This window comes from Aegilops tauschii, chromosome 1 (assembly GCF_002575655.3).
Source record: "Aegilops tauschii subsp. strangulata cultivar AL8/78 chromosome 1, Aet v6.0, whole genome shotgun sequence".
In the NCBI taxonomy this organism is placed as follows: Eukaryota; Viridiplantae; Streptophyta; class Magnoliopsida; order Poales; family Poaceae; genus Aegilops; species Aegilops tauschii.
In genome coordinates this window covers 436434778-436449296 of record NC_053035.3, presented here as the reverse complement: position 1 = coordinate 436449296, position 14519 = coordinate 436434778, and the positions used below count along the sequence as shown (strand labels likewise).

The 14519-nt window shown below is 42.7% G+C and overlaps 1 protein-coding gene across 1 annotated transcript; it reads right to left on the bottom strand.

Moving 5' to 3' along the window:
- Positions 1–375: 375 nt before the first annotated feature.
- On the bottom strand, positions 376–3846 carry LOC109767021 (serine carboxypeptidase-like 51). Its single transcript, XM_020325775.4, has 12 exons — positions 3586–3846; positions 3397–3497; positions 3210–3317; positions 2824–3108; positions 2675–2742; positions 2481–2586; positions 2214–2386; positions 2029–2098; positions 1874–1924; positions 1141–1193; positions 907–1039; positions 376–778 (listed from the first exon to the last, which is right to left on the bottom strand). The coding sequence occupies exons 1-12, from the start codon at positions 3770–3772 to the stop codon at positions 701–703; spliced, it is 1413 nt and encodes a 470-aa protein (XP_020181364.3). The 5' UTR covers positions 3773–3846; the 3' UTR covers positions 376–700.
- Positions 3847–14519: the final 10673 nt, after the last annotated feature.

Genomic DNA, 14519 nt, shown 5'->3' with positions numbered 1-14519 from the left:
CTCACTACTCATGCATCCCTACTCTGCACTTTAACTTTTTCAGCTTTAATTTATGCAACAGACCATATTTTTTCTCCCCAAGCACCCGCCTCCCGCCGAGGATCCCCCTACACCATCCGAATCTACTTTTCCTGATATCTGATTCTACATGGCCTGCGGGGCATCACCCTAGGGCTATGCATTGGTCATGCCCTAAGACTGACTTGATCAGCAACAATCTCCCACTCTTCGGGAGCAAAGCTCCTGTCCACGTCGGCAGTTGGTTCGCAAGCTGGTTCACTGGTGGTTTGAATCTGCAGCGCACAAAGCTTTCTACTCAAGGACTTAATCATAGGTGTTATTTCATATCTTGTAATGGTTCAACGATGGTCACCCTTTATTTAATAATCATTAATCAATAAGAATTGGTTGAGGTTTCAGCCTCCTTTTCAGAAAAGAAAAAGACTTGCAAAAAAAGTACATAAACAAATGTTGATAAGATCGCACTCTTTAAGAAAATACGAAAATGCAACAACAAAACGAAGAAGCTGAAAGTGCATTCTTATTAGAAACAGGGGAGCCACAATGCCACATCCACGGGTTAAATCCAGGTTGCTCTCCACGTCCCCACCACCCCGACCAACACGAGCTGAGCGAAGCAAACTGCGTGTAGCTGGCTCCCTTTTTCTCCACCCCTCTGTGCTCCTCCGAACCTCCACTTCTATGAACGAGAAAGAGCCGGAGACTGTGTGATGTTGCCGATCATGTCAAGCGCAACGCATGGCTGATCAACAGGCACCTGCAAGTCGTCGTCGAATCGGCGCCTTAGATGAAAAATGAAACGCTAGCAAAATCTCTGTGATGTCTGCTATTCTCTTCAGGATAATTTGCAGCAAAAGTGCTGAATCAAAAGAGTGAGTTGCTTACAAAGTGCCCTGCTCCAAGGATCCAGTAGAAATGAAGGTTTTTGTAGGATCTAACAAAGCCCTTGGTGGCTCCAGCCGAGCCACAGTAGAGAGGCTGTCTTGGCAGGGCCAAGAAGTTCTTCAGTCCATCCCATCTGAAACAGGCGATCAGTTGAGAAGTTCAGGGGTATTTTTCCTTAATCCCATTACCCAAAGCAAGGTTAAAAAGCGACAGCTGAAAACTGGGTACTCTTACTTGAGCTTCTGAACCCATGCTTCTGCGCCGACGGTCGAGCAGATCACATCGAGCTTCAGTCAAAAGAGAAGTTTCACAGACTTTAGTAACTTGTTGCAAGGATATTTCACTGAATACAATGCTTGGTGTCATAGTTTGGGTACATTTTCATCTGCACATGATGACAATGTAGTGTTTGCGCTGGTCAAATCACAAATGTTTATCTACCTAGTTTTCAGCCATCAATCCCGACCTGCATGTTCTATCTAACGTACTGGACACCCCAAAGAGGGGGGAAAAGAAAATTATCTTTCTGGAAAGCAGACAAATGTGAAGGCTTGTCCGTGGCCCCAAGAAGATGGCAAGATCCATGGCTGGGCTAGATGCCAAACAGAGCCTGAAGAAACGGACGAAGCAAAGGCAGCTCACTGACGTTAGAGTGTTGAACCGAAGCGACAAACCACGTGCAGCTGAAGCTTCTCTTCCTTCTGTGCCTTGTTGCAAGTGAATCCAGAACTCATTTCTGTTACCAAGTTACCACAAATAATATACTGTTTGTAGTAAACACCTGTGTGAAAATAGAATGACTCACCTTGTAATACTCTGACAAAGTCAGAATATTTCGCACCTACCACGGGTTAATGTTTTTATAATATGACTAAATGCATTGCAAAATGGCATCTGATCGTGTCAAAATATATATAGTGCATATTAGATTTGTCTTAGTAGAGTACTAGAAATTATAATGACTCACCTGCCCATTGTACACGGTCACATTGACACCATACGACAGGAGCTCATCAACCTGCAGGAGATGTGACAAACTAATTTATAAAAACTGTAATTTCTGAAAAAAAAAAGAGAACAAAAAATAGTTTTGTCATGCAATATGATGATATCCCAACCAACCTCGTGAATCCTCGGCTTCATGAAATCGTTGATCAGCGCATAATAGACGCTGTAGGATTGCGCCTGCCATCTGCAGATAGTTTTAAAAACAGCTAATGATGATATATCATGAGTCTTATTTCAGCCGGCAGTTTTTGTTTGTCAAAGATTCAAAATGGGAATCTGTTCGAATGAGACCCACTTACACTACGTCTTTGGGGACGATCTTGAGCTTTTGCTTGATGGCTCCATTCATGGCCTCCTGAATCGAGTCCCCTACGGACTTGCTCTCCAGGTACCTGGAGTACTCCGGCGCCGGCGATGAGCTTACCGCGACGACCGGGTCCATCCCGGTGTCCAGTAGGAAGTTATACACATCCTGCATTTATGCATGTAACAGGGCCGTTAAGCTGTCAGAAAACCGGAGGAGCGAATTATGGACAACGGAATACTGATGACTCGTTTCATGTTACCACGTGGCCGCTGTTGACGACGACCCAGTTGAGCATTCGGTTGAGTGTGGCCTGCGCTTGCTTGAACTGCCCCGCTGCGACCTGCTGCCTCACCACCTGTGCGTCCCTGTTCATCAATGGCGGTTGGAGGTATGAGTTGATCAGAAGATTATGTCTAGTCTATCCTTAGTTCTTGAGACGAGCCATGGCCGCACTTGTTTGCGTGGTCTGCGCCTTTGCGATCCAGCCTCGACACCTGGAACAAGAGCGTCCCGTACGAAGACTGCATGCACGCCCATCATCAGTGTCAGAATCTCAATCACAACAGTTTGCGCGGTGGAAGTGTTGGGAGGTTTTTAATTACCGCGAAATCCTCCGGCGAGATCCAGCTGTCTCCGAGCGCCACGCCGCCGAGCGTGAGCTTGAGCTCGCCGGCGCGGACGGCCCGGACGACGGAGACGCCGAGCGTGGCGGCGTACTTGCCGCCGTACGACTCGGCGACGATGAACAGCGGGCTGCTCCGCAAGGTCGTCAGCTCCTTGACGAGGGCCTTGAGCAGCGTGGTCATGTCCGCCGCCGCCTGCAGGTCGGTGGTCACCAGCAGGCTGTCGTCCTCCACGTAGCTGTACCCGACGCCTACTGGGTTGTCCTGTCGATCAGTGTCACACGGCAGCAGCTCGATTCAGCCAAAAAAAAAATGTATACTGCAGAAGGAACATAGAACACGATGTGCTTGTCTCCATGACTGACCACGAAGATGAGGTCGGCCTTGTGCAGCCATGTCGAGCTGCGTGGCTTCAGGTCGCCGTTGAGCGGCCCGACCTCCAGGAAGTTGCCGAGCCCGACGCCCGACGCTCCCTGAGAAAAAGAAGAACACGATGACGACGACGACGGCGGCATAAGCTGAGGACAAGCAAGTTCCCGCCGATGAGCGTACCGGGCCACCCTGCAGCCAGAGGACGGTCGGCCATGGCTTGGTGGGCGTGGACACCCTCTGGGCCTGGGGGCTCTTGTAGTACCACCAGAACAGGTGAGCCTCTGCAACGCCCAGCACATCCAAGCAGCGTCAGCAGCGAGAAAACGGAGACGAACAAGCTAGAGTTTGTTACAGAATCGCCGGACTTACTGGGCCGAACCTCCACGTATCCCCACCGCTCCGTGCCGTCTGCGGTTCCAGCGGTGGTGGCCGTGGCGGTGCGAAGCAGAGAGAGGAAGAGGACGGAGATGAGAGCGAGAGCACGGGGCTCCATTTTGCAGAGCTCGCTGTTCGTCCTTCCTACACAGTGCACTGAACGGTTTAAATAGGTTTCCATGTCGGCACGGTTTTTTTTTTCAATGCATCAGGCAAGATTTCATGGGGTAGTTTTTTTCCTTTCGGGGAAACTTCATGGCGGTTGTTAGAAGCATCTAAACTACTACTACTTGCTCTGATAAGAGGACAATAAACAGCTAGGCACTTGTGATTGTCATATTGTTTGCGGAGGCAGACAAGCACACGATTACAATCTCGAGAAGAAACGGGTACATGTGTCTCGCTGAAGAACACGGGACTTATTTAGATTTTATTTGGGCAGCACTCTCCGCTGGCGCACGCCGGCCTAAATTTGGGCTGGCCTGCCCGCAGCCGTTCGATATGCCTGCTAACAACCATTTGATTAGAGTCTAATCTTTGTCCTCGTCCACCTCTCGTCCGCAGAGAAACAAAAGAAAAAGGCAACCAACACCGTGCATCGCCACTAGCACATCTCGCGTGAGGAAAAAAGGTCCACCTCACCGGCGACGTCCCCGTCGACGGGCCCCATCCCAATCTCACAGTCATTGTCCAGCGCCACCCACTTTGCCGGATGCGGCTCCATGAAAGCCTGATGCATCTTGCAGCCAAAGCCGGTTTCAGCAACTCCTGCACCCCATCGAAGCACAGCATCGCCGCCTCCGGCTCGCCATTGTCGTAGATTTGCAGTACTATGTTCCAGCAAAAAACAAATCTGAGCAACTGAGAAAAAAAAATGAAGTCATTTGAAGCAAAAACTTTAGCCGGTTCCAGCAAAAAGAATTGCCGGTTAAAGCAAAACCATGGATGTTCGTCGCCAGAACGTAGCAAAATTTTTGGTCGGTCGTAGCAAAAAAAGGAAAAAAAAACCCGGTTCCAGCAAACTCACCACCATGGTTGCAGCACCCCACCGGCATGGTCTCCATCGCTGACATGGTGACCCACCAGGTTGAAGCTTGTCGTTGTGTCACTTGTAGCTTGCTGGGCACCGCTTGTAGCACTGCCCGTGCCGGTTGCAACTTCCCATTGTGAGGTTGTAGCACCGCCCCGTGTCTGTCGCAGCTCGCTGGCCAGCGGTTGTAGCACCCGCACCGTCGCTGGATGTAGCTCTCCGCCCTGTGGATGTAGCACCCGCCCATGCGCCTTGCATCTTGTCGGCGTGAGGTTGTAGAAGCCTCATCGGGGGAGGACGAGAACATGGATGCCCATGGCTTCCCCGGGTTGCATCAGCCCCTGAGTACTCCTCGCATCAGTGGCGTGCGCTTCGGGGGCGGTCGACTGCCAGCCCCATCTCAACCCGATCTACATGAAAAAGGGGCAGCACATGGGAACAAAGGTGATTTCTCCAGCGATATGATTTGGGCGCTCGCTACAGGTGCTATGTGCTGGAGGTAGGAGATGATAAGGGAGGGGATGAGTGGACAAGCAATGCAATAAGAGCATCGAGAGGATCAAGAGGGATGGGGAGCGGTGGTGGGCCAGGGAAGTTGCGGAGCCACGTCGCCACGTGGGCTACCAGGCGTCGTTCTTGATGTATCGATTGTCTTCTTTTGGGCTGAAATTTTCGACTAACATCAGTCGATTTCTTATTGAGATGAAGCCCATTTCCTGTTTCCTGTTGCCTGTTTATAGGCCGACATGCTTCTTATTTTTCTTCTGTTTGTATGCCCTTTTTGCTCTCCTTATTCTTAGTCTTTTTTCTGGGTATCTCTTGGGATGTGGGTTAAGTGTAAAATGTATACACGCAAGTACTATATAATATGTGAATAAATCATATTAGAGTGTAAAAATTGCATTGTTACATGTTTATTTCTTACATTAAAGTGTGCAATATTGTGTGCAAGTTTTTGCTTTGTTTTTTGTTTTTATTAAAAGATAATACCAATATCGCTAATTTATTCAACCTTTAAAATTTTCATTATTTTAGTTATGTTTTAGTTTTTATTTCATTTCTTTCTTCTATAAGGTTGATACCAATGCCACTAATTTTATTTTTATTACATGTTTTTTGAAATCCTACACTTTTATGCTTATTCTGGCATATATTATAAAAAGCACAATTTATGTGCAAATCTTTACCATTTTCTCTGTTCTTAAAGTGTAGCAATGCTGGTAATTCATTATATCCTAGGAAACTTATTTATTTTGTTTTTTTATTTTATTTTCCCTTTAAGGATAATACCAATGCCACAAAATTCATTATTTCTTACAAAACTTAATTTTTCAAAATCCCGCCATTATATGCTTATTATTGCATCTTAAACAAAATTGTAGTTTCATCAACTATGTGTAAATTTTTCCATTATTTGATTTTATTTTGTTTACCTTTTTCTTCTTCTTAAAGGGGTAATACCAATGCCCCTAATTCATTCTTCTCTTAAAAAATTATTATTATGGTTTTGTTTTAGTTTATATTTCATTTTCATTGTTCTGGAAGGGTAATACCAAAGACACTAATTCATTCATTCTTGGAAACAATTAATTAGTTTTATTTTGTTTTAGTTTTGATTTGTTATTCATTTAATGTTAATACCAATGCCACTAATTCATTCTTCTCAGGGAACTTAAAAAAATTGGATGAAAATTCTAGTATTATATGCCTGTTCTTGCATATTGAAAAGGTGCAATTTCTATGTAAATTGTGCGCAATTTTTGTCAATGTTTGTTTTAGATTTTTTTTTCATTTCCTTTCCTTGGTAGCACCAATGCCACTAATTCATTCTTTCTTAGGAAACTTCATTAATATGATTTTGTTTTAATTTATATTTCATTTTCTTTCTTATTCAAAGGGTAATACCAAAGCCATTAATTCATTATTTCTTAGAAAACTTCATTAATATGATTTTGTTTTAGGTTTGTTCTTTTTCCTTTTTCATCAACTGTAATACCAATGCCACTAATTCATTCTTCTCATGAAACTTAATTTTGTGTGTGAAAAATCCACTATTGTATGATTGTTTTTGCATATTGTAGAAAGGGTAATTTCTATGTAAATTATTTGCAAAAAATCAATGTTTGTTCATATTACTAATTTTTATTTAATTTCTTCTTAATGGGTAATAGTAATGCCACTAATTCATTCTTCCTTAGTGAACTCATTATTAAAAAAATACTTTATTTTATTTTCTTCTCTACGGATAATGCCAATGCCATAAGAAACATTCTTGTTGTTGCGAAAATTTCCCTATTATATTCTTACTCTTGCATTTTATATTAAATCATGATTTCTATGTAAATTGTGTGCAATTGTTTTCATATATTTTTGTTTCCTTTCTGAAATGTTCTTTCATTATTTGTTTTATCTTGGTCGATGGGTAAAGATATTCTAAGATGTTCTGCTTGACTATCTTGGCATTTGGTTATACTACGATAAAAATCACATCATCCGGTGGGACTAGCTCGTATATAAATATCAATTTGGTTGTTGGGGTACAAAAAGGTGCGGACATTATCAAATATTTAGATTATGTAGGAGAATTCTTAGATGATTTTTGGATATGTCGATTTGATAGTTGACGTACGTACCAAAAAATTTATTATTTGTGGTTTGAGCTTACTGTAAGTTTTCTTTATCCTCTGCATTCATTCATGATATTTTCACACTTTTCAAAAATGGTACCGAGCTATAGCCTACACACTGGTGTACTGGTGTGGAATATGAGCTCTATTTGAGTCAGGGTAGTTTTTGGCTAGTTGCATTACAAAATGGATATTTTGAGATGAGATGGGTTGCGCCCTGGCCAACACTCTCGTTAGATGGGCCTAGCTCGCAGGTTGCTTGCTTCCACGGCTGGCTCTAGGTACTCATGCATGCACGCACGGTGATATCAGCAGGAAGCAGATCGACTGAAACAAATTTAGGATCAGTTAACTGACATAAATTTCATTTTCAGTCAACTGAATGGTAGTCCGTCCCTTAGATTTTCAAAATAGTATAGAGCATGTAGGTTTTTCAAAAATTCAATCTTTGTAAACTTTCATTAAGTTTGTCGAAAAAGATATTAACATTTAAAATACCAAATACATATCATTAAGCATCATTATCTCTTGCAGGCGGTTCTCGTAGCCCGTGTGTTATCAAGGATGATGGATGGCGGGAAAAAATCTTATACGACCAGGTCGTATTCTTCTAATGGTTAGACCCTCTTCAGCAACAGGCACATGATGAAACGAGTCTTTTTTAAAAACCCTGTACCATAGAACAATTGTACTATAGTGCTTTTCATAAGTATAAATAAGCAGGATGTTACAATGGGAGAAGGAAAAGGAAGAAAGAAAAAATTATCTAACTATCCAAAAAAAGGCAACTATCTAGTTCCAGCTCTTGGGATTATCCTAATCATATTAAACATAGCTCCAACTCTTGGGATTATCACGGTCATATTAAATATTCTGTGATGTCCAGTTATCTAGACAAACAACATGCCTATCTTTAATTATGTGCTTCATCAGAAGCAGTGATGGGGAACGAAGCATGAAAATCAAAAAAAAAAAATCAGATGAACACCCAAGATCTATCTAGGAGAAGCATAGCAACGAGAGGGGAGAGTGTGTCTACCTCGTAGGCTGTTAAGAGGAAGCGTATATCACGCGGTTGATGTAGTCGTACTCGTCACGATCCAATCGCGATCCAAACCGATGAAGTACCAAACGGACGGCACCTCCATGTTCAACAAACTTACGGCTCGATGACGTCTCCTCCTCCTTGATCCAGCAAGCAAGGGAGGAGAAGTAGATGGGATCGCTGATGACCCACAAGTATAGGGGATCAACCGTAGTCCTTTCGATAAGTAAGAGTGTCGAACCCAACGAGGAGCTGAAGGAAATGACAAGCAATTTTCAGCAAGGTAATTTCTGCAGGCACTGAAATTGTCGGTAACAGGTAGTTTGATAGCAAGATAATTTGTAACGAGCAAGTAATAGTAACGATAACAAAAGTGCAGCAAGGTAGCCCAATCCTTTTTGTAGCAGAGGACAGGCTAAAACGGTCTCTTATAATAAGCAAAGTATTATTGAAGACACAGGGGAATTTCATCTAGTCACTTTCATTATGTTAGTTTGATTCGCGTTCGCTACTTTGATAATTTGATATGTAGGTGGACCGGTGCTTGGGTGTTGTCCTTCCTTGAACAAGCCTCCCACTTATGATTAACCCCTCTCGCAAGCATCCGTAACTACGAAAAAAGGATTAAAATAAAATATAACCATAGCATTACACATATGGATCCAAATCAGCCCCTTACGGAATAGCGCATAAACTAGGGTTTAAGCTTCTGTCACTCTAGCAACCCATCATCTAATAATTACTCCACAATGCATTCCCTTAGGCCCAAAGATGGTGAAGTGTCATGTAGTCGACGTTCACATAACACCACTAAGGGAATCATAACATACATATCATTAAAATATCAAACGAATAACAAATTCACATGATTACTTATGACAAGACTTCCCCCATGTCCTCAAGAACAAAAGTAATTACTCACAAGACATATTCATGCTCAAGATTGGAGGGGGGTTGAATAGCGTAATAGATCTGAACATATAATCTTCCACCAAATAAACCAACTAGTATCAACTACAGGATGTAATCAACACTACTAGTCACCCACAGGTACCAATCTGAGGATTTGGTACAAAGATTGAACACAAGAGATGTACTAGGGTTTTGAGATGAGATGGTTATGTTGAAGATGTTGATGAAGATTGGCCCTCCCACGATGAGAGGGTTGTTGGTGATGAAGGTGGCTTTGATTTCCCCCTCCCAGAGGGAAGTATTGTTGGGGAACGTAGTAATTTCAAAAAAATTCCTACGCACACACAAGATCATGGTGATGCATAGCAACGAGAGGGGAGAGTGTCGTCTATGTACCCTCGTAGACCGTAAGCGGAAGTGTTATGACAACGCAGTTGATGTAGTCGTACGTCTTCACGATCCGACCGATCCAAGTACCGAACACATGGCACCTCCGAGTTCTGCACACGTTCAGCTCGGTGACGTCCCACGAACTCACGATCCAGCAGAGCTTCGCGGGAGAGTTCTGTCAGCACGACAGCGTGATGACGGTGATGATGATGCTACCGACGCAGGGCTTCGCCTAAGCACCGCTACAATATGACCGAGGTGGATTATGGTGGAGGGGGGCACCGCACATGGCTAAAAGATCAACTGATCAACTTGTGTGTCCATGGGGTGCCCCCCTCCCCCGTATATAAAGGAGTGGAGGAGGGGAAGGGTCGGCCCTCTCTATGGCGCGCCCTAGGGGAGTCCTACTCCCACCGAGAGTAGGATCCCCCCCCCTTCCAAGTAGGAGTAGGAGAGGTAGGAAAGAGGAGGGAGGGAGGAAGGAAAGGGGGGCCGGCCCCCTCACCAATTCGGATTGGGCTTGGGGGGGCGCCCCCTCCTAGGCTTCCTCCTCCTCTCTTCCACTAAGGCCCAATAAGGCCCATACACTCCCCGGCGAATTCCCGTAACTCTCCGGTACTCCGATAAATACCCGAACCATTCGGAACCTTTTCGATGTCCGAATATAGTCGTCCAATATATCGATCTTTACGTCTCAACCATTTCGAGACTCCTCGTCATGTCCCCGATCTCATCCGGGACTCCGAACTACCTTCGGTACATCAAAACACATAAACTCATAATACCGATCGTCACCGAACGTTAAGCGTGCGGACCCTACGGGTTCGAGAACTATGTAGACATGACCGAGACATGTCTCCGGTCAATAACCAATAGCGGAACATGGATGCTCATATTGGCTCCCAGATATTCTACGAAGATCTCTATCGGTCAAACCGCATAACAACATACGTTGTTCCCTTTGTCATCGGTATGTTACTTGCCCGAGATTCGATCGTCGGTATCTCAATACCTAGTTCAATCTCGTTACCGGTAAGTCTCTTTACTCGTTCCGTAATACTTCATCCCGCAACTAACTCATTAGTCACATTGCTTGCAAGGCTTATAGTGATGAGTATTACCGAGAGGGCCCAGAGATACCTCTCCGACAATCGGAGTGACAAATCCTAATATCGATCTATGCCAACTCAACAAGCGCCATCGGAGACACCTGTAGAGCACCTTTATAATCACCCAGTTACGTTGTGACGTTTGGTAGCACACAAAGTGTTCCTCCGGTACTCGGGAGTTGCATAATCTCATAGTCATAGGAACATGTATAAGTCATGAAGAAAACAATAGCAATATACTATACGATCAAATGCTAAGCTAATGGAATGGGTCAAGTCAATCACATCATTCTCTAATGATGTGATCCCGTTAATCAAATGACAACTCATGTCTATGGTTAGGAAACATAACCATCTTTGATTCAACGAGCTAGTCAAGTAGAGGCATACTAGTGACACTTTGTTTGTCTATACATTCACACATGTACTAAGTTTCCGGTTAATACAATTCTAGCATGAATAATAAACATTTATCATGAAATAAGGAAATAAATAATAACTTTATTATTGCCTCTAGGGCATATTTCCTTCAGTCTCTCACTTGCACTAGAGTCAATAATCTAGTTCACATCACCATGTGATTTAACATCAATAGTTCACATCTTTATGTGGTTAACACCCATAGTTCACATCGACATGTGACCAACACCCAAAGGGTTTACTAGAGTCAGTAATCTAGTTCACATCGCTACGTGATTAACACCCAAAGAGTACTAAGGTGTGATCATGTTTTGCTTGTGAGATAATTTTAGTCAACGGGTCTGTTACATTCAGAACCGTAAGTATTTTGCAAATTTCTATGTCTACAATGCTCTGCACGGAGCTACTCTAGCTAATAGCTCCCACTTTCAATATGTATCTAGATCGAGACTTAGAGTCATCCATATCGGTGTCAAAGCTTGCATCGACGTAACTCTTTACGACGAACTCTTTATCACCTCCATAACCGAGAAATATTTCCTTATTCCACTAAGGATAATTTTGACCGATGTCCAGTGATCTACTCTTAGATCACTATTGTACCCTCTTGCCAAACTCTTGGTGAGGTACACAATAGGTCTGGTACACAGCATAGCATACTTTATAGAACCTATGACTGAGGCATAGGGAATGACTTTTCATTCTCTTTCTATTTTCTGCTGTGGTTGGGTTTTGAGTCTTTATTCAACTTTATATCTTGCAATACAGGCAAGAACTACTTTTTTGACTGTTCCATTTTGAACTACTTCAAAATCTTGTCAAGGTATATACTCATTGAAAAATCTTATCAAGCGTCTTTGATCTATCTCTATAGATCTTGATGCTCAATATGTAAGCAACTTCACTGAGGTCTTCCTTTTGAAAAACTCCTTTCAAACACTCCTTTATGCTTTCTAGAAAAATTCTACATCATTTCTGATCAACAATATGTCATTCACATATACTTATCAGAAAGTTTGTAGTGCTCCCACTCACTTTCTTGTAAACACAGGCTTCTCCGAAAGTCTGTATAAAACCATATGCTTTGATCAACTCATCAAAGTGTATATTCCAACTCCGAGATGCTTGCACCAGTCCATAGATGGATCGCTGGAGCATGCATATTTTGTTAACACCTTTAGGATTGACAAAAAATTCTGGTTGCATCATATACAACTCTTCTTTAATAAATCCATTAAGGATTGCAGTTTTGTTATCCATTTACCAGATTTCATAAAATGCGGCAATTGCTAACATGATTCGGACAGACTTTAAGCATCGGTACGAGTGAGAAAATCTCATCGTGGTCAACACCTTGAACTTGTCAAAAACCTTTTTTTCGACAAATCGAGCTTTGTAGATAGTAACACTACTCTCAGCGTCCGTCTTCCTCTTGAAGATCCATTTATTTTCTATGGCTTGCCGATCATCGGGCAAATCCATCAAAGTCCATACTTTGTTCTCATACATGGATCCTATCTCAGATTTCATGGCCTCAAGCCATTTCGCGGAATCTGGGCTCATCATCGCTTCCTCATAGTTCATAGGTTCATCATGGTCTAGTAACATGACTTCGAGAACAAGATTCCCGTACCACTCTGGTGCGGATCGTACTCTGGAAGACCTACGAGGTTCTGTAGTAACTTGATCTGAAGTTTCATGATTGGTGTACGCACCACTGGAACTGATTTCTGTGATAAACTACTTTCCAATTCGGGAGAAGGTACAATTACCTCATCAAGTTCTACTTTCCTCCCACTCACTTCTTTCGAGAAAAAAAACTCCTTTTCTAGAAAGGATCCACTCTAAGCAACGAATTTGCCTTCGGATCTATGATAGAAGGTGTACCCAACTGTCTCCTTTGGGTATCTTATGAAGATGCATTTCTCCAATTTGGGTTCGAGCTTATCAGGTTGAAGCTTTTTCACATAAGCATTGCAACCCCAAACTTTAAGAAACGACAGCTTAGGTTTCTTGCCAAACCATAGTTCATATGGTGTCGTCTCAACGGATTTAGATGGTGCCCTATTTAACGTGAATGCAGCTGTCTCTAATGCATAACCCCAAAACGATAGTGGTAAATCGGTAAGAGACATCATAGATCGCACCATGTCTAATAAAGTACGGTTACGACGTTCGGACACACCATTACACTGTGGTGTTCCAGGTGGCGTGAGTTTGTTAAACTATTCTACGTTGTTTTAAATGAAGGCCAAACTCATAACTCAAATATTTGTCTCTGCGATCCGATCGTAGAAACTTTATTTTCTTGTTACGATGATTCTCCACTTCACTCTGAAATTCTTTTGAACTTTTCAAATGTTTTCAGACTTGTGTTTTATTAAGTAGATATACCCATATCTGCTCAAATCATCTGTGAAGGTCAGAAAATAACGATACCCGCCGCGAGCCTCAACACTCATTGGACCGCATACATCGGTATGTATTATTTCCAACAAGTTTGTCGCTCGCTCCATTGTTCCGGAGAACGGAGTCTTAGTCATCTTGCCCATGAGGCATGATTCGCAAGCATCAAGTGATTCATAATTAAGTGATTCCAAAAGCCCATCAGTATGGAGTCTCTTCATGCGCTTTACACCAATATGACCTAAACGGCAGTGCCACAAATAAGTTGCACTATCATTATTAACTTTTCATCTTTTGGCTTCAATATTATGAATATGTCTATCACTTCAATCGAGATTCAATAAACCATTCACACTGGGTGTATGACCATTGAAGGTTTATTCATGTAAACAGAACAACAATTATTCTCTGACTTAAATGAATAACTGTATTGCAATAAACATGATCAAATCATATTCATGCTCAACGCAAACACCAAATAACATTTATTTTGGTTCAACACTATACCAAGAGCATATGGAGTGTGCGATGATGATCATATCGATCTTGGAACCACTTCCAACATACATCGTCACTTCATCCTTAACTAGTTTATGTTCATTATGCAACTCCCGTTTCGAGTTACTACTCTTAGCAACTGAACCGATATCTAATACCGAGGGCTTGCTATAAACACTAGTAAAGTACACATCAATAACATGTATATCAAATATACTTTTGTTCACTCTGCCATCCTTCTTATCCGCCAATTATTTGGGGTAGTTCCGCTTCCCGTGATTAATCCATTGCAGCAGAATCACTTAGTTTCTGGCTTAAGTCTAGCTTTGGGTTTCTTCACGGGAGTGACAACTTGCTTGTCATTCTTATTGAAATTCCCTTTCTATCCTTTTGCCCTTTTCTTGAAACTAGTGGTCTTTGTTAACCATCAACACTTGATGCTCTTTCTTGATTTCTACCTTCGCCGATTTCAGCATTGCGAAGAGCTCGGG